This window comes from Lepisma saccharinum, chromosome 5, assembly GCF_977018435.1.
Source record: "Lepisma saccharinum chromosome 5, izLepSacc3.1, whole genome shotgun sequence".
NCBI classification, from domain to species: Eukaryota; Metazoa; Arthropoda; class Insecta; order Zygentoma; family Lepismatidae; genus Lepisma; species Lepisma saccharinum.
Genome location: NC_139233.1, coordinates 5725894 through 5751471, shown reverse-complemented (window position 1 = coordinate 5751471; position 25578 = coordinate 5725894). Strand labels below are relative to the sequence as shown.

The window sequence follows — 25578 nt, the reverse complement described above, 5'->3', positions numbered from 1 at the left end:
GGGTCTCCCACGTGGCAGTGAGGCACTCTATCGACCAGACCACCAGGGCTCTAGGAGTGGACTTAAATAGTTTCATAAAACTTGCAACTGTACATTTGCATTAAATGAATGATGGGGCAGACTTTTATGCAATATAAAAATTGAATTGTAAGTCCTTAGTATTCAAGTGGATTTTTATGACGTGAGAGGGAGGAAGGGAGAGATTGAAGGAGGGAGAGGGACAAGACAATGAGAGAGGGGGGAGAATACAATTAAGAAATTCTCTAAATATCACCTGATTATAGCCTTGTTCATATTGCAAATTTATTTTTTTATTTTATTTCCTTGAAAAATTCTGAATATAGAATGATTTCACTTTATATCAGGGTATCAACAAAGAAAATATCATTATGAGATATATATGTGTGTAACAATAACAACACCAATAAGAGCAATAATGAAAAACCAACATTATGCTAAATGTGATGGCATAAGGTGGTAATATTGAGTTTTTAGCTCTAGTTAGGTATGGCAGAAGAAGTGTTTCAAAGGCTGTTAATGTAATCATACAATATATTCATGAATATTTCATTCTAATTCTTCAGAATGAAGTCTTGGTACAGCTAATTTATTAAGCCTATGAGCACAATTTCACACATAACTTAGAAGTAAAAATCTGCCTTACCTCCAGCAAGTAAAAAGCCCTTGCCCAGGCAGGATTGGATGCAGGGCCACTGCGAAGGTTGCCCTGGGTCTCTGCCATGCAGCCCATGAGATCTGCAGCACACGCAAGCAGCCTCGCAGCATCACCGCTTGGGAATTTCCCAGCCGTAGAATCCAACGCATCAAGCAGGGGAACAGCCCAATTTTCTTTAATTAAATAATAAACAATCATAAGAAACTGTTACAGATAACTTATGAAAACACATAAATTGTGGAGTTAAACAATGCAAAGCTGTAGTGGTGTGCAGGATGGGAAATTTTTGGTTGCCATGGTAAATAAAAACAATCCAAATGTACAGGATGGGAAATGTTCAAAATTTTCCGTCACTCTAAAAATCTGTAATTCCATGCATTATTTCTCCTTTAAGGTACGTTTTCCTAGAACTGTCGATGCAGGCAACTGCGGCTCAGCACTATGCCGAATGACCTTGATGCATCTCCTGTTGCTTCAATCACATGTGTTTTCCTAGCTGCGTCTTTTTTGCCAAATGCAATGGCAGTTTCATTCGGTGGAAAATTGTTCCACTATGAAAGCACATGCGACTGAAACAATAAGAGATATGTCAAGGCGATCTGGCACTGTGCACGGCTACAGTTCCTTGCATAGGTCAACAGTTCTAGGAAAATGTACCTTATGTGGTTCTTTGATGAAAACTGCTGTTTCCAAGCACCCTATGAAATCTGCAGCAAACGCAAGCAGCCGTGTATCACTTGGGAATTTCCCAGCCTAACCTCCATCAAGCAGGGGAAAAACCCAATTTTCTTTAATTATAATTAACATTGCGAAATTGTTACAGCCAACTGCTTAAAACAGATTAAAATATGGTATTAAACAATGCAAAGCATTAGCAGTGTACAAGATTGAAAATTTTTGATCAGGATGGAAAATAATAACAAACCTGACTTTTAAGACAGGGAACATTTGGTATTTCCCAACCACAACAGCAAATGTTCAAGATTTAACAACAATGTGAAAACCTGGAATTCTACACTCTATTTCTCCAGGGTAAGTTAAAGGTAAAGTTCCTCGTGCATACAGCAGCATGCCATGAAGGCACATTTAGGGAATGTGGGGATAGGGCCTCATATATTCTCAATCTCTGCCATTTTGGAGGTGGTGTGATCAGCACCATGCTCTGGCTGCCTTTATCCACCACGGTTGGCCCCAGATACCCATTGATTTGAGGCTGGAAAAATTCCGAACTTAGATCTCTCACCCTGGGTCTCCTGCATGGGAGTCAGACACCGTATCAACTAGACCACTGAGGCTCTACTCCATGGGTAGTTATTTTGGAATTTCTGGTTTTAAACTGCCAGTTTGAAAAGAAAAAAAAAAAATGCCAATTAAGTAGCTTTAATACATCATCGTTTGAAATTTCCCACATGTTTGAGATCTTAAAAATCAGGTAAGCATTTTCCCAAGTCAGGAGCAGGATTAAAAAATATTTGACAGATTCCTGTACCTCACATTTTAGGATCCCACTACAATGCTGGTAGCATGTATTTACATTTCAGTTACTTGAGATGGCTTTCTATTACTGTATGTTAATCTGAAAGATTAATATGAATGATAAAATGAAAGTAGAAACACAACAGCACAAGCAATGATGAGAACTTGAATGCAGAACACTGATAGATAGTTACACCATGCTCTAATATTTTTAAGATTATTTAAATCAATGGTTCCCGAACATTCTCTTGCTACCTCCAATGATCACGTCTACTCGTAATTCTAATATTCTCCAGCTTACCCTGTAAATGTGTGGTAACCAGCAATGGATTAACAACTGGTTTCTTCACTAGTTTGTTTCTACTTCACTTTATGCTGCTATAGGCTAATCGAGACTAGACCTACATTTTAAAATGAAATCTGAATGGTTTGAGAGCAAGCGCCTGTCAAGTAGCTTCTCACAGGGTGACATGTGGTCTAGTACCATTGATACTGTTTTGTGGCACTCTGTACTGAAGCTTCTCCACTGTCCTCACAATAATGTTTTATCTCGCATTGGGTATTGAACCTGGGACCATTCGCACCAAAGGCAAGAGTGTTAACCTTTCAGTTCTTATACAGGGTGGCATGGAGCCGACTGACACATTTCAATTTGCAATACTGCGCCGGCACGATAGCTTGTCGTTGTTGGCGGGACGGGGAACAGTACAGAAGAGGAGTGTTGCAATAATGTGTTACCTCTGTTCATAGTTATTAAGAAACAAAGTCTGTGACAGGAGTGCAGCGTGTCTTTAGACGACAGTTCAATGTTGGTCGACATGAACACATACCATCTCGGAATTCCATATTGGTTTGGGTGAAAAAATTTGAAGAAATGTATCATGAGTACTAAAAACTAAAACAAGCCATTGTTGACCAAGTTGAGGATATTGATGAGGACTTATGGAGGCACGTGTATGGCAACTTCCAGACACACTTGCAACAGCATTGATGCAAACAGAGGCCATCTGTCTAGTGCAGACTTATTTATAGGCAGTTTCATTTATATTTCGCTGTTTGCATATGTTATTTATGACCTTTTGAAATGTGTCAGTTGGCTCCTCGCCACCCTGTATATTCAAAAGATGGAAAGAAAAAAGACCCAGTATGACTCTCACACCCACCTCCAAATGCACATTTGAAGTACGGCATGAAAACTGTTCCATCAGGTGGTGTGCCACGCTCGCTAACACTATGAAGCGTTACATCCTGGTACACCCTCCTCCTGCACTCAAACACCGCTCCGTAATCCAATATTCCCATTATTTCCTGCAAACTTATCCTTCTGCCGGTTCTCCACACTTCGTATCGGCTCTTATCACATTCTTGCAGCCATAAGAGGTTCCTCACGTCCGTCACCTCGTTGGTAACTGGGAAAAGCTTAGCATTGTAGAGGCACTTATCATCACGTAAATTTTCTTCCCAAATATCCATTGCTGTGATTCCTGTTTTGTCAAAGTATGAACTCCACGGGATATTAAAGATTGTAGAGTCGGGGGATGTGTATGGAAGTTTCAAACGATCGCTAATGCCGAACATGACATTGATTAGACATGCGCCACAAGAATTTCCTGACTGGTCGGTGTGTTTGTCAGGTTCTAAAACCGGGAAGCCCACCACAGCAATGTTTGAAGAAATGTTAAATGTTTTCACCTGGAAGAATAAAGCAAAAGCTGAATTAAGAAAATTAATGGAATAATGTACAATATAATATTTTATTTCATGGGTGCACTGGTCTATAGGGCAAGGGGGAAATTGTCACCTGGTTGCCACCCAAGGATATTATTTGGAACCACTTTAAGGAAATAAACACATTGAACAAGCATTGTGAAATCACAAAACAAAAATACGAACAAGAAATTCATAACAATAACACCACTGTTCACTCCATAATATATCTGAAAAATATTATTTACTCTACGGAATTCACTAAAGGCGTCTGTAATAGATTCTTCCTTAGGAAAAAAGAAAGAAAATGCATACTGTGTTTAGACATTTACTTAATCATGTATTGAATGTGGTTAAGCAAGCAATAATAGTTTGTTTAATTAGAATAATTCCTATAGATAATGGATGTACAGTGTTAATTCTCAGACTTTTCTACGTTCTCCAGATAATTCTAAAACAGGTTTCCATATAATTGTATAATGGTTTAATATGCTAGCACGTAAATGTTAAGTATTCATCTGCAAATGTTATGCAGTCGAAACAAATTTATTCAATATTCTGCAAAATAAACATATTTAAAAACATTTTTGTGTGGAATATTTTCCATCAAGAAGGACATTCAAGAAAAACTTAAATCTGCTTCCATTCTCTAAGCATGACATGACCAATAAAATTTTTCCTGACGTTTTGTTTTTACTAAATTTCCTGACTTTTTCACTTCTCACTTTTCTAGCATTTCCAGTTAACAAAATGGATTATACCTTGATATTTACGAAAAAAATACCAAAAATGGAAGAATTTTGAAGAAAATTACACGCTATTTATACAAATAGAAATGATTGGCATGGTTATCAATAAACCAATATGCTTACATTAGTCAATAGTAACACAGCACCTATTATTCTGTCCTATCACTTATTTTTGCACACTTACAATTATTCTAAATAATATTAAATTATTATAACATTGACCATGAACTGTCAAAGGCATCAGCATCAATACTGGGTCATAATTTGAATTTGTTTTTAAAAGTTAACTTTATGCACAGAAAGGCTAATCGGGTTAAAGTGGAGCCCGATCCACTATGTTACCGGGTCAGTATGGTTGAATCCTAGTTAGCTTAATCAGCCCAATTAACAACAGAAAGTAGTACAAACTCATTTTGTTGGTTGCATGTCAGTTTCTGGAACTTGCAACATTGTATGTGCAAACTTATTGTTACTTGCCTGTGTAACATCACAGATGACACCACTAAGGAAGGCATTATCACCTAACTTCACACGTCCTGAGCCGAACAATTTACTGTTGCAGACGACGTGTCCGCTTCCGCTTATTTCCAGAGGGCACTTGATCAAAGTGTTGATGCATGTGGTCAAAGGTTTGGACAAGGTATGATGGCCAGAAGGCAGTTTGGTTAAGACAGGCAAGAGGGTTTCTCGTAAAGGAACATCATCCGAGAGATAGGTGAAGTGGATGGATGACAGAAGGAGAGACCGCATTCTGAATTTGTTCAAGTGCTTCCACACTATTTCCCTGAAAAGAATCAAAGGAGAACAATTACAAAGACATTTTCTTTGTATTTTTATTGTTTAGTGTTGATTTTTTGCCACTCTTGGCTAATTGTGACAATGGGGATGAGTGATGCTTACATAAAACTGATGAAGTAACGATCACAAACACCAATGTACAGGCTAAAACTGAAACTCGGAAAATTTGGTGGCAAGATCAAAAGTCTAGGTCAAGCTTAAGAGCTGGACGACTGCCCAGCTTCAAAGAGGCCTCAAACAAGGGTGACCTTGGGAACAGTGGCGTGCCAAGGATTTTCGAAGGGGGGGGGGCGTACATATATTTGGTCTAGGAATTAATTCATGCAGTTGTTACGCACACATTGAAGCTGTAGTTCAAACACAAAATACATAAATACCTTAAGAAAAATATTGTCCAGCGCGAGCCACCACTTTTGCCCATCTGTCAGGCAAGTTACGGATTCCGTGGCGAAAGAAGTACTCATCCTTTGAAGCGATCCAGTCAGAGACCCATGTTTCGATATCTTCTGAAGAAGTGAACCGCTGTCCAATCAAATCGTTATTCATGCAATCGAACAAGTAGTAGTCTGAAGGAGCAACGTCTGGTGAATACGGCAGGTGGGGTAAAACTTCCCATCCGACATTTTCTAAATAGGTTTTGACCAGTTTTGCGACATATGGGCGAGCGTTATCATGTTGAAAAATAAGTTTATCATGTCTGTTCTCCCATTTTGGTAGTTTCCTGGCCAGAGCTTGCTTCAAACGCATTAATCGTCGTCGATAACGTTCTCCATTAATAGTTTCACCCGGTTGCAGCAGCTCATAGTACACCACACCTTTCATATCCCACCATATGCACAGCATAACCTTTGCACAGTGAATATCTCGTTTCGGTTGTGATGGACCTGGTTCACCTGGCTGCACCCAGGCCTTTTTTCGTTTTGGGTTCTCGTAATGGATCCACTTCTCATCGCCAGTAACAATGCGATGCAAAAACCCCTTTCTTTTCTGTCTTTGAAGCAGCAATTTGCAAATGGTTTTTCGTCTTTCAACGTCTCCGTCTTTCAATTCATGTGGAACCCAATGTGACATCTTTTGAATCATTCCCATGGCTTTGAGGCGTTTGGAAACTGTTGTTTGATCAACGCCTAATGCTTCTGCAAGTTCTTCCTGCGTTTGACACGAATCCTGATCGAGTAATGCTCTCAATTCTTCGTCTTCAAATTTTTTTGGCTGTCAAGGTCGCTCTTGGTCTTCCAGGCCGAAATCACCACTTCTAAACCGTGCAAACCACTTCTGACACATTCGCTCAGCTAGCGCATGGTCACCATACACTTCCACCAAAATACGATGACTTTCGGTAGCACTTTTCTGCATGTTAAAGTAATGAAGCAGAACACCCTGCAAAAACACTTTATCTGGCACGAACTGCGCCATGTTCAGTTGACTACAAAATGCTGTTGTTGACGCGTCAATCAACTACCCTATACTACGAACGATGCGCGCTGACAGGAGTTTTCAACGCATGTGTGGCTACACGGAACTGTGGGACGATACGCTCGTTACGCCATCTCTTGTCCAGGCGCACGAATTAATTCCTAGACCAAATAGTTTTTTAGCAGTTGTCCTCATCTTGCTACGTTTTCCTGCCTTTGATGTTCTCTTGTTTAGTACTACTGGGCAAAGGGTTTCTTTCCCCCAATCAAGCCCCCCCCCCCTGGAGCATGCCGCTGCTTGAGTAACACCCCCAAAACTCTATACTTTACTTCTTTATATAAGCATGGGTATTTGTTTTAAAAGTGTTGGATTTGTGTAGACAAGAATAAATTGAACCTACTGCTGCAAAACATAATAAATATTTTGCAAAATTATGTAGAAACTTAGCTAAGAGATAACTGTTATTTCTGTATCATTATGTAGGTATTAAATAATTACATACCTGCAATAAATGTATTCTTTAAAGGGTTTCTAAAGCCATGTTCAAGAATAGGACCAAATTCAATTTGTTCAGTGAACGATGTGTATAATTAGTGTTTTTTATATTGTTTTTACTTTTGTGTATATTCATCAAGTGTAAGTGATTTTATATTATGTGCGAGTTAGACATGTGTGAAGTGTGTGGGAGTAAAAAGTGCGGAACCTCCCACAGACTTTGAGAACGGGAACTTACACCACCAAATGAAATTTAGGAACGTCCATGCTCTCTGCTTAGGCATTGGCGATCAGTTGTCACCAAGAGTCGTATGAAGAAAGACCTCGTGAAAAGAACCGTGATACTTACGCGTGGTTACAAGTGCACTGTAGACACACATTCTACAGCCGAATTCACAGTACTTCGTGTATATTGTTTAGTCCATCGTGTATTTGTATAGTAGTAATTAAATATATGTATATATCGTCTTTATGTATGTTTCTTAACCAGACACTGTGCAGGAACCGACGAATTTAGGTTAATTCGGACCAGGGTGGAGTTCAGTCAGTTAGCCAATGTAGTGTGGGGCTTTCTGGAAACTGACACTCAACACATTTGGATAACCATACAACTAATATAGCTTCAGTAAGGAAGAAATTTTCCAAAATAAAGATATAAAAGGTTGTTTTATTCACTAGAACTGGAAGCCTTATAATTTTGTTACAATTAAAGGTATTTAAGTAAATAACAGAAAATATAAGGTCACCGTCATGTTCAAACTGCTGCGTACAGATGGCGCTGAAAGGTAGGTTTGACAATAGGAGCATTTTTTTTCCTTTATGACTAGTAAGGAAGATTTTGTTATGAAACATAAGGAAGATTTTGTTATGAAACAACGACTACAGGCTGTAGCCGAAAGTATCTGAAATACTATGTGAAAAAATGAAAACATTTCGTACCTTCAGAAAGTAGTGGTTATATTAATGATTTTTGAAGTGGCATTTCATCGCAATATACTCATTGGTGCAGATTTTAGCCAACACTGTTGCCGAGTTTTCACTCCATGTTTTCTAATGATATGATCAATGCAAGTGCTTCAAAATCGTGAAAGTTAAACCAAGTTACCAGAGAATAACGAATCCAGTGCATGCTTGAAGAAGGGCATGTCAGAACAAACTCAAAGGTAAGTCTTATATTTAAATACTTGTTGCTTAATATTATCCATCAAAAGCAAAACGTTTGCAATATACAAGAGTGATGCAGAAAGTATGATTTATTTATATGTTGAGGAAATACCTTACAATATAATTTCTGTGAGAATATCGCTTCAACTTGTCTATCTTTTCAATGCAGCATGCCTTTTTCCTTCCAAACAAAGTTGATAATTCTTTGCAATTGTAAAATCAGAAGAGAATGTTATTTTAAATTAGGCATAATGCAGATAAATACAGTTTTGTGATTATTACTAGAGCATGAAATACCTTGATATAGATTACACTCTGGCATTAAATCAATATTGCACAAAATGATCTATCATTCTAGTGAGATTATTTTCGTATTTCACTGGCGATGTACGTACATCAGAATTTGTATTACAAATCAGTCATTCATTTTAGTTTCCCTTTGCCCTTGTACATGGTTGGAAAGAGTCATTTCTGACCTGCTTTGAACAAGATTTTTCTCCTTTTTATTTTTGAAACTTGAACACAGTTCATAAAGCTCGCAAATGTAATTATGCATTAAGTAGGTTAGGCTAAGTTAGGTTGGATTGGAATAGATTTATTGTGAGATCCCCGAATTTTGTGCAAGTTCTGGACAACGTTCTGTTATCTTCTTTCACAGAATCAGGTCACAAAAACCGGTTTTGTAAGCTTAAGTTTTCTTGTTCTTTCATAATTTGGAACGTCCTGTAATGGGAGTGCATCATTTCCAATAAGTTCATGCTTTATATATTTAACATGTAAAAGTACACCTTAACATCTAAAAGAGTAAAGCCTTAACCGTCTGCCAAACAATAGTTTTGAGTGTTGACTGAGAATTTACAAATTAGTATAGTTTAGTAAAGATTACTAGTTCACATATTTTACAATTGCAAGGCCAATCATTTATTTGTGGGTAAGATTGATTGATTTTCTGAGAAATCATAATTCGTTACGAATATTTGATTCAATGAGCTACTGAAGTCCATCCAATGTAAAGTTAGATCTGGGTCACTGAAGTGAGCTCATACCGTGAATCAAACCTTTAACAATTCTGTTATAACCATTATGGTGCAGTTTAGATCAATTACATTCACACCCACTTACACAACATCTCTAAGTTTTTCTATTTCATTATTAACTCAACTTGTCTGAGGTTGTAACAATGTAATCAAAATATTTCTTTTAAATCTTTGTTCAGTTCATAGTCTCATACACCATATTAACAATATTTTTATTTGTTCCTTTTGCAGATGAGCATTTGAGAATCTATTTGAAGTGTCTTCTAAGAATACCTTGAAATTCGTAAAAAGGACAACAGATTTGACTAACAATGGCAACCCAATACCGTGGGAGTTTGCGGGTATGCTTCTATGGAATATAAATCGTGTGTGTGGATTGTTTGAACTGTACACATTTTTTCTTTGCTAGAGCAGATACTTGGTTGAATGGTGATGCTTTAAAAGAAATCAAGAGTCCAAAATATACTCAAGAAATGATGTTGCAAGACTTCTTAATGTCTGGTTGCAAGTAGTCAGCAATTGGAAAAAATAAAACAGTGGGAATGGTATGACTTGTTTGTCTTGCGTGTCAAGGATTGGCACACATTAGTTAAAATTTTTGCCAGTTCCAATTTTTAGGGGGGTTTTCCCAAAATCTTAGGATATTCATTGCTTTCTGAATGGGATGATGATTCCAAGACAGCAAGAAGCATGTGTATCTCTGTGGGAACAAAATAATGTTTTGTATGGTGAGAAAGAAGGAGAATGAAGATACATTGAAAGAAAAATGTTAATGTGAATTTTTATATCCCAAATATATAGTAGTCCCTTCAAGCAATGATTTGAATTTTATTCTAATAGTAATTACAGTGCACTCTCTTTAATTCGAACTTGGATAATTCAAATTATTGGATAATTCGAACAAAAGCACATTCCTGTTGAAACCCCTATCTAAAACAATGTTAAAAATGACTACTTCATTCGAATTTTGAAGGTTAAATTTGGATAATTCAAAGTCAGGTTTCCAATAATTTAACATAAATCGTTCCAAGAAAGACAAAAGTGGTTGCTACATAAGAAATTCCAACAGATGACTCGTCCCCCTTTTCTTCTTGAAAAGGTTGTTTTTAAGGTTAACAGATGTGCCGACGGCAGATAAGAGAGGGCAGCGGGAATCCACAGATCTTTTGTTTGTAGGAATGTGACCTTCACCTTCTCAGAAAAAAGTCATTACAAAATAGCAGAGCACACTTGAGGTCAACTAACTTAACGAACAGATGTAAACAAACAGGTCAACAGATTGTGCCAAAACTCTACATGGCAAATAGGTTCATTGGTACCAACTTACAGCAACAAAAAAAATGTCATACCTTTTACATGCGATTTTTAAAGTAACAATTCCCGGTTTTTATTTGACAGAATGCATGTACCAAATCATTCATCATCATTTTCAAATTAACCTCCAATTCCAATTAGAGGGACACAAAAGAGGGGAGGGGGTAGCTTTGTGTTAAGAAACACTCTTACCTGGCATACTTCTTGTCACTTAGCTTCTTATCCTCAAGCCCATACTTCACATTATAGGTCTTTCCACAGTACCCAGAGCAGAACTGATCCTTTGATATCCCCGTTGCCATGGCAATCAATATGTCAAAAAACAAGGACACCTGTAGGTAAAGAAGAACACAGCATAAGATATCATACCAAACCTTCCCCACTCAAGGAACAAGGCATGGGGTGGACAAGGGAATTAAAAAGAAATATTGTGTAGCAACAGATAATTATTTTCCTGTAGTTTACGGTTATTACAAGCATAAGAAAACAGTTTTTCATTGTGACGTTTCAGGAGAACACACGCTCCTTTCATCAGACATTTATTTTCATTTTGACTAAAGATACAGTTATAACAATGGTTAGTAATTTTTTAAACAAAAAGAATCCATTACATAATGGATGTTGTCAATGTTACATTGTTGTAATATAGCAACTTAAATGTGAAAAAAGCAGTCTGTTTTATTTTTATTTCAGATTTTTTTAAACTACAGGAAAATAATTCTATAATGCAAGCAATGCGTACATACAAGAAAAAGCAACAGATAATATGTACAAATAAATTTGCACACAATTCTTCGATATACTTAGCACTTTTTAACATAGAAAACTTGGGTCTTTTAACATTTAACCAGCCACTAAGCAACAAGTATCTTGAGAAAGAAAACACAAGTTTTCTGAACTGTTGGTGGAGTCAAAGAAACTCCGAATTGTACTATTTTATATTTTGTATGCAACAAAACCATAGGTGGCCGCAGTGGCTCAGTCGGTAACGCATCTGACTACCATGCTAAAGGTACCGGGTTCGATCCCTGGCCGGTCCAAATTCGGGAACTTTTCTAATGTTGGAAGCGGCCCCGGCGCCCACCCAGCATCGAATGACATGGGTACCTGGGGGAAACCTTGGGGGGTAAAGGTGGTCAGGGGCATGATGCTGATCACATCACCCCCATTCATGACCGGATCAAGAAAGTGTGGGGCGTTACCCCCACACCCCCTATATGCCTTCATGGCGTGGTGCTAAGCACAGGGGAGCACTTTACCTTTCTTACCTTTACCTTTTACAAAAACAATGGGAATTTCACACCTTTTATAACCCATGGCTCGACAGCCCTAGGCAGATCTCCCAACTGCCTGTCTCCCTCCCACAACCCCACCTAGAGGTGTGGAGATCTTCAACCGGTAATGGGGTGATGTGGGGCCAGCACGTCAAACCCCCAGCAGTTATATGAGATTTCTGAGGCCGGGTTATGCTACTCACTTGTAGCTTCCCAATTTCCTCACGATGGTGGGTTGCCACAGGTACTACACACAGGCTAAAAACCAAGAGACTGAACCCAGGCAGAGTCGAACCCAAGCCGTCCCGTAGTCAGAGTCCAAAGCACAGTGCCTTAGACCACAGCACCTTAGACGGGAGGAGGACTCTCACTTTTTATAGAAATATTACCTACACAAAGAGGTAAAGCTACTCCCTCTACATTGAAACATGCCATGAATGGATGGGGGAGGGGGAGTAGCCCCCTTCTGGCATATTTTCCATATGTTATCTGGTTTACCACTGGTACCAACTTTTTCATTTATAGGAGGGCTATTTTCTTTTTCAACTTCCGATGGTGCCGCCAGGAGGCCCATGAAGTGATAGGAAGCGGGGCATCATGCAGCATGATTGGCATTCCCCTGCTACTACCACCCACACTGCCAAGGCAAACGCTTCAGTTCAAGCTGAGCGACGGGCATGTAGAGATGTCTGCTACAATCGACTCTCCTGCCAAGTGCGAGGTGCTTAGTGTGATACGATTTCTACAGGCAGAGCGGCACAATGCAGCACAATGTCACTGTCGAATGAGCTGTCTGCCGGAGAGGCATGCTGTCTTCGGGCATTGTCTTGCTTCATGAGAATGCCCGACTGCATGTTGGTGCATCCACCTAAGACCTTCTTCAATGAATCCACTAGGAAGTGTTTGATCACCCTCCCTACAACCCAGACCAGGCACCAAGTGACTTACCACCTTTTCCCGGCGATGATGAAGTGTTTGGGAGGATGTTGCTTCCACACCAATGTGGAGCTTTGGCAGGCCTGGCTCAACAGACAGGCAGCACCTTTGTTTGCAGAGGGTATTGGAAAGCTGGTGCACCCCTTTGTTTGCAGAGGGTATTGGAAAGCTGGTGCACCGGTACGATAAATGTCAATAAACCCATTTCGCTATTCACTGTGGTTATGATTTCATGTCCTATTGGAGGTTGAAAAAAAAAAATAGCCCTCGTATATACCATATTTGCCAGCATATAAGATGCACTTTTTTCATTTAAAAATAGGTCTGAAAAACAGGGTGCATCTTATATGCCGATACTCAGTTTTTGACTACCTTCATATCTCAAAATGTTCTCTATACTAAGTTAGACAATTTCCCTGAGGCGTGTGGTGAAGAAGATTAAAATGTAATCTTTCCTAGTGTACATATATAAGTTATTTCTTGAAAGTAGACCTACATATTACTTTACATTAATTACAACATTAAGTTATAAAGCTTTTCCCTAAAAGAATGTGTCCAAAAAAGGAGGTATTATATGTCGGCAAATATAGCAAATTGTAGCGAAAAATTTGAAGTTCTTGTATTCAGTTTTTGTTTTACTTACATCTGCATTTATTACAGGTTGAATGAACCCCAGAGCTGCTCCATGAAGGGGCACTGCTGGAAATATTCCTACCTGAAATCATCCATTCCAGGAATCAAACCTGTCTCTCCCACATTTATAGAAATATATTGGATCAGTAAAATAATCAACTATATCCCCCATTAATCTATCCCATTCTTATGACACGTAGATTCAACAGGCTGCCTCATTGTTATAAATTTCAGTTTCATTATTTACAGATCAGTATTTACTTTAGCTATTTATTTCTCCATGATTCTTTTAAAATACACTTAAAAAAGACAGAAATGTGTTACCTGCAGAGGTCTGGCTCCTGCATCTACGCCCATGTATGTACAGCTATCGATTGGCGAGGACGTGTGCATCGACAGGAGAGCCTCGGCTACCTTCACTGAAAAGTAAACTATCCCAGCAACCACCTGCACCTTCCCTCCGTCAGCCAAAGGAGCTGCAACAGATGATGCATGCTTAAGAATCTGTCAAGTGAAAGTGGGGAGAGTAAGGGAAAAGCTGCTGTTTCTAAAAACGTTTCTCCATGTAGGATAGAACTTTGTAGATCTTTGAGTGTTGTTTAAAGTCCACTTTATTTACAGATAAGACTAATTGCAACCGGACCTGCAGTTTAAAGTGGGATCTGAACCACTATATGACCCTATTGGGTGTCAAAGCAAAGGCCCCTTGATTACAAGACAATTGCATTACAACTATTCGATCGGAGAGGTCCTTTTTGCACATGTGAATACTTTCAAATTGAAGATGTAAGCCAGATACACCCTGTATCTCACACAACTTATCTCGGGCATTTCAATACTACGTGTGTGACATTCACACATCAAATGTAAGTGTATAGATATGACATTGGATTAAAATATTCATAATGAATTGACATAATAGAATTATGAAGTACTTTGTGGTGTCTGCCAAGAAAAAAAAATAGTATGATGATGTAGCCTGAATGCAAGAAAAGCATTAACGAAAATGTGTGTGATACTTTAAAAATGTATAAAAAATTAACTCCATTTGTCTGTGAACCCTATCAACTACAGATGCTAGTAATTTTTGTTGGTGAAATATGCAAATTATATACGAATGGGAGAGGAAAGAAGAGTTTACAGGATTCTTGTTGGGAAACCTGATGGTAAGATACCTGTAGAAAAGCCACGACGAAGATTGAGGCATAATGTTGAGATGGACCTAAAGGAAATTGGTAGGATGGAAAAGATTAAATTGATCTTGCCCAGGATATGAATAGATAGAAGGCTTGTGTTGCTGCAGCCATAAGAAGGAAAGAGACTTAGTTAGTTCTTTCCAATATCCTCCATGCAGAAATTGGTGTTTGCATTGATGGTACATGGGAAATATAAATGGTAATTGTAAGTTCATGGCACTAAGGAAATATTTCTGGATCCACCTCCCTTACCAATTGTATCTTTTGAAGAACAATACAGGATATTCTCCATGAATCCATCCGGATCAAGCTTCATGACGCCATGGTTTGTTGCATACTCAACATCTCCAGGGACACACACCATACATGCATCGCAGTTGGCATCCACAACCCTTAAAGGCATCAAGTCCCCTTCTAGCACCATGTCAGTACTACACACCCACACTCCTGGAGATGACTGTAACTGCATTAAGGAATATATTTATTAAGAATCTAGTAGTATGAAAATTTGTAAAAATAATTCAGGCGTCGACCCACTTTTTCAGGACCAAGTATATTATTTTGCAAATACAAGGTAAGAAGGACATGCATCCAACTAAGATAATGCTACACATTTTGAAATATCACCTTAAAACATTTAATCTATCAATTAATACAAGATTAATTAAAAGTAATTAATTCTTGCACCAGATTGGCCTTCCTAAAGAAGAACTGTACATTCTAATATATGGCCCACTCTGCCATGTTACTGCAGATTTTAAAACTCTGATAGCAACAGTGCAAAAATTTATAATGGCATGTTCATTGTTCTGATTTAATGATACACATGATACAGAAAACACAAACATGAAAAAACATTTAATGTACTTGTTATTTAAAATGAAAAAGGTAATGGAAATTACAAGTGAATTTGAATTATTAAAAAAAAATCTTTAGAACTGGATTTTAAAATTCAAGTGAAAATTTTCAAGCGCCATGGCAATTGGACACCCTGTATTTTTCTATTCCCAATGCTAAGAAGTAAGACCTGGACTTTTGTGTAATTACATATTTATCACTCTACAGAGTGAAGCTCAAACTACAAATGTTGGCAAATTACAATGTAGGGAACAATATACCTGATTTCATGATACATATTTTGAGATACATATGTTTTTCATTTAGAGTACAAATTTTTATAAAGTGTGGTATTTGAAGTTTCACTAGATTTCATTAAGTAATGGAGATATATATGTTCGTGGGGCAAATATTAAAAAATAATTTTCAATTGGTACTTTTCTATTGGTTATCTGTTACTATGTCAGGGGGGTTATAAATGCTGATTCTTTGATTTTTATTTGTAACAATTGCTATTATTTATGCTCTGCTTTCTTCTTTCAAGTCCACTTTATGCACAGATAGGCTAAGTGGGACTGGACCTACAAATTAAAGTGGAATATGATCCACTATGAGCCTCCACCAGGTACTGAACTCAGGACCCCTTGATTTTGAGGCAATGTTACCTCTATTTCATTGGGGAGACACTCCCAGCTTGTTTCAAGAGCTATCTTAGTTAAGCAGATGGAATTATGGATCACTTGAAGAAGATAGAAATACAATTTTGACAACATAAAACACTACCAAACTACCATAGTGGCTGTGATCATAGATATGGCACTTACCTTTGAGCAGAAACCTACGAGATATTCCAAATTGGTAAGAATCCCACTTCCAATTCTCTTATCAACCGTGGAATCATGCCAAGGTGCGACAGGGCCAGGAATGAAACCTCGGCCTCCTGGTTCATACAAGTAATCTCTTCCATGATGGAGAATAAGGATGTGAGCTTTGTCAAATATGTCTGCTGTTACCTGTTGACAAACACATAACCAACTTAAATGCAAAAACAAAGAGCATAACATATTTAATTCAAGTCCACTTTACGCAGATTGCAGATAAGCTAATATCAGGACTGCACCTACTGGGATTCAAACCACTGTGCTATGTGTCTTCACCAGGGATCGAACATAGGACTCCTTCATGATGGATGCAGTAAACACGGTCCAAAATTACTTACGTGAAATTTTGTGTTGCACAATTTAATGATTATATCCTATTAATGATATAACCACTTAGTGAATGAAGACAGAGTCTTCGAAATTAATAGGATATAACCATTAAATTGTGTAACGTGGAAATACGAGATTTCAAAATGTCACGTAAGTAATAGGACTCCTTGGTAACAATCACTACTATTACTACCACTACTACGGTATTGAACTGAGACCACAAAGGATATAATATATGTTCAGTCCAACGATAACAGAAATATTGAAATGTCAATAAAATAAAATATAAACAAGCTATTGCGAATGGCAGTGAGCTACTGAAATTAATAGGTTATTAATATATTTGTGTGAAATTAACATAGAGCTTCTCTTGTTTTATACAAATTCATAATTAACGCATTACCTGCCATGTGTATGGAATTTCACACAGACAGCGCACCTTGTATGGTTTTACCTACACAAACAATATACATTTGTTGCTGCATTTTTAAGTTAATATCCACTTCTATATTTTGTTTGCTGTATTGTCCATTGTATAACTTTTGGAGAAGAAAAAGAGATTAAAGTACCTGAGCAATTGAGGGGGCTAAAATCAGTTGAAAAAACACAAATATGAAATATAAAACTGCAAAAATACTGGATAAAATATTTTAAAAATAGTGTTGTATGCTTCTAATGAAGTGAAATGGACTCCCATCATAAATAGTCATGAAAAAGAAACCCTTTAGCCCTGGTCATAATTTGCACATTAAAACAGAATGAGATGCATACATGTAACCTTTTATGTTAACTGTAATGATGAAAGTAAGATGAATGAATGATCACAAGAATGAATATTAGGGGAACACTTATTCCCAGCACAGAACTTAAACCTGTAACCATCAGTAGTGAGAGCACTAATTACACTTGGCCATTGAGGAAGTTAAAACCATAATGAAGGAGTAAAGATAAGATGGCTACTTACTGTAGAGAATCCCTGTTGCGAACTGAGGTATTCTGCAGCAATCAGCAAGGCATTCAGTGTGGCGCCTCCGCTGCCCACTCCATCGAAAGGGTCCTCCACAGCAATGCACGGAACATTCTTTGGTATCCTTTCTTTCTGCTTCAGTAAATCCAATTCTATAGACAAGAAAAACCACAGATTATTTGTGAGATATAAATGAACTGGAACAAACATCCTACATACATTTATTTAGAATGAGCCAATGTTGAATGTATCAGTATCAAAACAATATATATTGGAAATTATTCACCAATGCCGACTGATACTCTTTCGGCATTGAATATTTTGTGCATCTGCAAAAATTCAGTGTGAGATTTTTGTAACCTAAGCAACCTGGAAATCATTCAAGTTGAAGTTTTAAATTATTTTGCAGCAGTATGGTCTGAAAAAAAAAAATTTCCATGATTAAATTATGGCAATTTAAATATCTTGATGTAGTTTATGAATATTCTGAAGTAAAACTAACACATATACAGTGGAATCCACCAACATCCCAGAACCTGAGGCTCATGTCCCCTCCAGGGGTCCCAGGTTCGATACCCGGTGGAGGCACAAGTGGTTCGAATCCCGTTTTAAACTGTAGGTCCAGTCCCGATTAGCCTTAATGTGCACAAAGTGGACTTAAAACACCAAATCAATCAATCATGTCCCCTCCCTCAGTTAGGCCCAACAAAAATCATGCTGCTGGGCTCCACCTCATTTCCACAATGAGGAGCAGGCTTTTATCAATGGGGATTTTTCAAGTCGTTGGATTGGTTGTTCTTCTCCAGGTGATCAAAGTATTTCGTCTTGGCTGTTGAGATCTCCCGACCATATGCCAACGGAAATCTTCCTTTCAGGGTTTCATGAGAGATTTAGTGATCCCTCTCTGCTACTTACAGTCCTTACAAGGATGCATAACCAAGGCCATTACAGAAGCTGGTAACGAGATGCAGGAGAAAGTATGTGCGTGTGTGTTTGACTAACCTTGACGTGTGTAAGGTTACCCATGGAGCACACGTTGAGATCATGTCAATCATCATTGTAAATTCTCAAAGCAAACTTACATTTGATACCAATCCTCATCTAAATAATTATAAATCTCAATTACAAGATTATTTCATTGATTTGCTTTATTTCACTTCGCTTTTCCACAACTTTTGGCTAACTGCGAAGATGAAGATGAGTGATGACACGATGAAATTGTTGAAGGGGCACTCACAAAGAACAACCATGCCCATGCTGGGATTTGAACCCAGGACTACTGGCATTGTAGCATGCTGTGCTAGTCACTCCACCACGGAGGTCTGCTATTACAAGAAACATTGAGTTTTTGATTTAAGTTGTTTTCATGTCAGTTGCAGCTTCTCACTGTTGGAAAATTAGGAAAAGTGGTCTATATTGATGTTCTCCATGAGCTGCAAGTGTGTTGAAGCTCTACACCCTGCATATGTGTTAACAGGCGCGTGCCCAGGATTTTCGTAAGGGGGGGGTTATGAATCCAATACATTTTCCAGTTCACAGGTCAAATTTCTTGTAATAAATTAGATAATTAATATACTTGGATTTTACCCCAATGAACGCAATCAATGTATTTGCTATGGATGCTTCATGTTTTTATTGCATCATATAAAAGCACCTGCTTGAATATTTCCAAATTATTAATATTTTATATTTAATTGCTCAAATATAATTTTTAAACAAAAAATATGTACACTCAACATTGTAACAACATTAAAGAGATTAAGACTACTTGATGTCTTAAAGACAGTAATAAATAAGGTACCATAGTTCAACAATTTAAATTCTGAAATTTAGGCATCGAGGTATCTGTGCGAGTTCTGACAATATGTCATCACAAGTAACTTTTATATCCCGGTGAATGTTCAGAGCAGCTAACCCATTTAATCTTTCTTCGCAAATGGTATTTCGAAGATAGGTCTTCAACGTCTCAAAGTTGAGAATGATTTATCATTTGATGTTGTTGTTACCGGGATTGTACATAATATGCGCAAACGTGTGTTTACCCAGGGAAATATTACTTCACTGCATATATCAATTGCTTCAAGAGCATTTACTGGACGTGTTTGCATTGCTGCAAGATGACGATACCACAGTTTCATTTCAGTGTTAGCGTCGTCGCCTTGTAATCAAGGTGTTCCAGGTTCAATACCCACCCGGTGGAGGCTAATAGTGGTTCGGATCTCACTTTAAACTTTAGGCCCAGTCCCTATTAGCCTTACTGTGCATAAAGTGGATTTAAAACATCAATTCAATCAACATTGTACTTGTTGTGGAGATGGATTTGCTAAATATTGTGTACATTTTTGGCATTGTATTATTATATTATTGGTCAAAACATTTGTTTGACAGTCGATAAACAAATACGAACCCCTTCAGTAATTAACATTTTCTACTACAGTGTCATTAATGTGTCATATTCATTTTCATATTAGGTCTATGAAGAGGAATTGTGTATAATGTTAACGTTATGGAACTGCGAAACCAACTGTTGAAGTGGCCACTCCCCCCTTCCCCTCCGAAGCCCAGTACCGCACCACAGGATCCGTCACTGAGCCCGACAAAATCTTGCCAGACAGTGCTCGAAACAGAAATTCGTAGCCGAAAAGGGAGGGGATATTTGATCGATTTTGGAGATACGAGGGGGGATCAACATGGAGACAATACAGTAGGTGGAGGATGCTCAATATGAAAATTATTCTAATTGGGGGTATGATTTGTGAAACTTTCTTAACTGGAGGCAGCATCCCCTACTTCGACCACTGATGCCAGAAAAGATGCTTTCAGAAAATGAATTTATTACTGCACACGTATATTACTTATTGTATTTGTTGCGTTTGTATAAGAGAAATATTCAGAAGATTTGTAAGGAATATTTACAGTTAATAGGATGCCTATCTAGTCTATCCCGTGTCGTAATACAAATTTTATCCCTTTCCTACAAAATAATAAAACTGATTTTATAATGTGGTTGCATACATATACACTGTATAGTAGCACCAAGCTTTCTGGGACCTCGGAAAATACGTGAACCACAGGCTTCCCCGTGGCTTTAACTAGCGACACTAGTGCCACTGCTCCGACGCCAGGGTTTCAAATGCCTTGGTGGATCTATAAGATAGGTAATATCGTTTTTGGAGGGTTCGTGAACAAAACAAAAAGTAAATGATTGTAAAGTCCATTTTATATTCAGATACGTTAATCGGGACTGGACTTAAAGTTTAAATCGGGATACGTACCACTGTGCAATGCACCTTCACAGGGGATCAAACCCAGGACCTCTTTGATTACACCACCATCGGTGAGGCCCCTGAAATCATTGAGGGAACTTGTTCATCTTCATGTTCTCTCGCCCTGCGAAAGTTTATTGGTGATATAGGGTGACATCCTACACACGTCTTCCAGACATACACACGCGGGCACCCCCCTCCCCTGCACACACACGATTGTATGCTTACAGCACATGCTGTGCCCTCCCAGAAAAACAATTCTAAATCCGTCTATGGATATATCTGCTATCAAATAATTAACGTCACTTACCTCGACAGTTCCTTGACATAATGTTGCAACAAGGTTTGCAATATCTTCTGTTATGCCTTCTTGTTGAATATCAAGAGTCTGAAAGTTCGCACGTTTCACTCTCGCAATTCGGATGGAATTCCTCTGAACTTAAATCGACCTTTTCTGACGTTCTATTTGTGGAAGGTGAAGCTTCAACTTCCATTTTTTGTTTCTTTTGGAAATAATCTAATACGTATTTCTACTCTTTTCTCTATCCATCTTTAGTTCCACGTCAAAAATCTATTACACACGCAGAAACGTAACACACAACACAACCACTTCAACTTGCTACCTTGCAGACTGCAACTCGCTACAACCCCAGAGAACACCAGGACTTGGGACAAAGATACCGGGCGGTCGAATGTCTGAAACATGCATCCAACTTGGTCCAGCTCAAATTACGTCACCAGTGTTGACAGCAACCAGTAGTGTCAGTAGTGTTGGCAACTGCTAAATTATTTACGCACAAATTCAAGTGAGATCTTTCACACATGTTACAAGAAAATTCAATAAACTGAAGGCTGGAAATTGGTTGAGAAAAAAATATCTAATTTGTAAAGAGCACAAGAGTAAAACGTATAATATTTTGGCATATTAATTGCTTTTATTTTGTTTATGAAACTGACTGGGCCAGTTGCGCTATATAACGCATCCCTCCCTCCCTCCCGGCATGCTATTGTACAAAACATCGCTTGCCTCCTTCATAAAACCATGCCTCACTACTGCCTGCAACAATTATTATTATTATTATAATTATTGATATTTTGAAATAAATATGCATCCAGGTGCGAAATAAGATTTTGACCTACTTTGCCTACTAATTGTAGTGATTCAAATCTCACAGAACTTTGCTCTGCTGGTATAAATGGTATAAGAAGGGGAAAGAAAGAAAAGGGAAGTTAGCAGCACTGTCGTAACAGGAAAGGGAGGGTCATTCTCCTAAGAGGGTCATCGTGGGTGGGAGGAGGGATTCCTTCAGTTCGCATTCCAAGGGTTGCGGCTCTTTTCTTGACCATACTGAGAAGGAAATTCTACTTCCCTTTCAGTGACTAAGGAATGAATGAATGCTTGTGCATTGCTGTAACTCAACTCCAATATTATCAAAAGTAATTGAAGAAGCAAATACATTTCTCATTGCCAAATGTAAACATTTTACAATATTGGCGATTTATGAAATAAAATGTATTTCTGCTTTGAATTTTTTTAAATGACGAAACCAATGGTAGGGGTTTTAACCCCCACCAACCCCCCCCCCCCTGAGCACGCCACTGTGCGTTAAAGTTGGTTGCAATCAAATCTGAACTGACACTACTAGTGGATAGTAATAATAACAATGTAAATACCTCTTTGAAGAACCTCAGCTCTTGAAAGGGATGAGCAAGTTACAACTATCACGTTCCAATCCATTGTTAAATTTAACCTGAAATAAAATAAAAATTTGTAAGTAAATTTACTAAATTTATTAATTTGCTTGCATTTGACCACATACATGTCATCATGTATATTCTTATTAGAAATGAAGTTTGTCTTGGATAGGGTTACCAGATCGCTGTAAGGGAAATGTAGGACATGCTGTCCTAAAATGTAGGACATTTCACAAAACATTCTCAGTAAATAATACATATTTTTTTTAGAACACGTTAGAAAGTAGTTGAAAAATTACACTTTTCAGTTTTAAAAACATGAATTCTTAATGAATTTTTAAATGTAAAATTTCAAAACTTGCAATCATACTAATCAATGCACCTCTTACTACATGATTTAAAATTTCCTCGAGGAGAAAAACGAGAAAAACTGATGTTGTCCGAATATGCACGATTGAACTAACTGAGGACATTTTTCGATGATGAAGCACATATTTAGGGGTGAAATAAGTGCTAATGGAACCTAACCTAACAGGCCTAACCTAACCTCGTAGGCATACCTCGTTCCCGTGAATGGTTAGTGACAGAAAGTGTAAAAAGAAAAACTTACTTACTCCATGGATGCCGGAGCGCCGGCTGTCTGCTAGCACGGTTTTGTAAACGGGCAAGAAGGACGTAAACTAGACTCTAGTCCCTCATTTTGCCATCTTTTCCTGCGTTTGATCTTCTTTTGGTAAATATGCGATATCGCCCGGACGGATTTCTTCAAATTTACAGGAGAAAGTACTTACTGAAATGAGTTTCTTTAGCATTCTGGACGTTCTTGGAGGTATTTTCTTTCACGGAAAGTAAAAACTTCGTAGTTTAATGCTGCCGAACAAGAATTAATCACTTTTTACGTAAGAAATTGGCATTGCCTGCCACATTATGCCGTTGTTTCCATTGTGTGCGTGCAGATGGCGAGAGCGTTGAAAGTCACGCGATCTCTGCAGCGTTTCCAAACGTGCCTTCTTTTTACGAAAATTTCTATTTTTAACTATGTTCGCCGCACTTTCTTTTTTCGATGAATTTAGGGGTGAAATGAGTGCTAATGGAACCTAACCTAACAGGCCTAACCTAACCTTCTGTGAATGGTTTGTGGGGTTACCCATGGATGGATTTTGGGGCTAATGTCAATGGTTTGTGGGGCTACCCATGGATGGTTTTTGGGGCTACCCGTGGATGGTTTTTGGGGCTAACGTGCATGGTTTGTGGAGGTAAACATGAAAAAAAAATGGAAATAGTACGTAATTTTCCGTCATGAAGGTTTGAAACACTGCTTGCGCACTGAAAATCGACAAAACACAAGCTGGCGCCATTACGAGTGCACGCCATATTGTCTATTACAGAAGCGGAACAAGTAAGACAAATAATCAATCGTAATATGAAAAGTTGACAGTATTTTATGGAAAAAGGCATAACTTCACCTTAAAGAATGTTCCGCAAGGCAAAATAGGTAAGTATCAGTGGTAAAATTAAGGAAATAAATGAGTGAAAGGTGTCCGGGCGTTATCGCATATTTACCCTTCTTTTTTAGGAATACTGGGCCAAAGGGGGAGTTATAACCCCCACCAACCCCTCCCCCCTGAGCACGTCACTGATACCACAATATTTTGAGTAGTTATGATGAACACAATAACAAACCAACTTCAAGATTACCGGCATTTATATTCCCTGAAAAAAGCACACGCACACTATATATATGTAAAATCCCGATGCTTCCAGAGAGCTTACAGCCGGTTCCTACAATATATACGTGTTCCCACACTGATTTTTTTCAAATACCACACTTTATATGTATGTGTAACATGTGCCTCTGTCTCTCAGTCTCTTCCCTGTCTCAATGTGAATATTCCTTACTATGCTGGCTTTTTCAAACCAGTTCTTTCCTGATATTTTACGTTATCTTGCCATGCCACTCGCTACGTTGTCCTTGTACTTCACATCTTACGAGGTGTGCAGCAATTTTTCTGATTGGCTGTATTTGTCATACATGCCTATTTTTTATTTTTTTTAACCGTGGAACTGGAAAACTGTTTGATAAAACTTCTCTGTGATCAAATCCTCAATGAATTAAAAATCAATATGATGACATAGACCTTGCACTTGAAAAGGAAGACACGCCCGCAGCCGCAGCTGTTTATTGAATGTAGTGATGGGTCGTTCGTGAACGAGTCGTTCCTTTTGAACGACTCCCTCTTGGGAACTGTGAACTGCTCGCTCCTTCGGAGTGAACGAGCAGTTCCTCTGTGGTCGTTCCTCGGAGTCGTGAGCTTTGAGTGTACGTTGTCAACCGCTCCTGCAGTTCCAGCTCCGTCGATGACTCATGACTGCGAGAGAGAGAGCGACTGTGTTTTGTTTTGTTTCTGCTGTGTACGTGCTCTGGTTTTCTTGTGGTAGGTGGAGTAGTAGGCGGAGTTCCCTCTCTCCTAATTCTTTTCACTCAAGCTAACTCCAGCAAGTCCTCCCCCACCCCCCCTCACTTCAGCTGCACGAAACCAACATCGAGAGGAGTTGATCGTTCCTTTGAATGGCTGCTTGAGTAAGCGAGCTCCGGTGAACTGCCTCCCGAAAAGGAACTGCCATGACAAGTGGTAGTTCCTCAGGAGTCGTGAGCTTTGCTTGTATGCAGCCAATGGTTCCCAGTCGATGACTCACTCCTACGAACCTGCGCGAGAGAGGGAGAGGGGAG

General features: G+C 38.4%; 1 protein-coding gene across 5 annotated transcripts in view; it reads right to left on the bottom strand.

Moving 5' to 3' along the window:
- Positions 1 to 25021, bottom strand: part of LOC145987630 (L-fucose kinase-like) — a 49789-nt gene extending 24768 nt beyond the window's left edge. For 2 of the 5 annotated variants that reach the window (XM_083122055.1, XM_083122056.1), the window contains exons 1-10: positions 23462 to 24519; positions 22827 to 22903; positions 17884 to 18038; positions 16533 to 16721; positions 15124 to 15334; positions 14000 to 14151; positions 11025 to 11164; positions 5086 to 5392; positions 3316 to 3844; positions 665 to 849 (exon numbers count right to left, since the gene is read on the bottom strand). In XM_083122055.1, coding sequence (XP_082978181.1) covers positions 665 to 849; positions 3316 to 3844; positions 5086 to 5392; positions 11025 to 11164; positions 14000 to 14151; positions 15124 to 15334; positions 16533 to 16721; positions 17884 to 18038; positions 22827 to 22903; positions 23462 to 23466 — 1950 coding nt within the window. In that variant the 5' untranslated portion in view covers positions 23467 to 24519. Of the gene's footprint in view, positions 1 to 664; positions 850 to 3315; positions 3845 to 5085; positions 5393 to 11024; positions 11165 to 13999; positions 14152 to 15123; positions 15335 to 16532; positions 16722 to 17883; positions 18039 to 21462; positions 21934 to 22826; positions 22904 to 23461; positions 24520 to 24545 lie in introns of those variants that run through there. The other 3 variants (XM_083122059.1, XM_083122057.1, XM_083122058.1) reach the window with 3 other exon arrangements.
- Between the last annotated feature and the right edge of the window lie 557 nt (positions 25022 to 25578).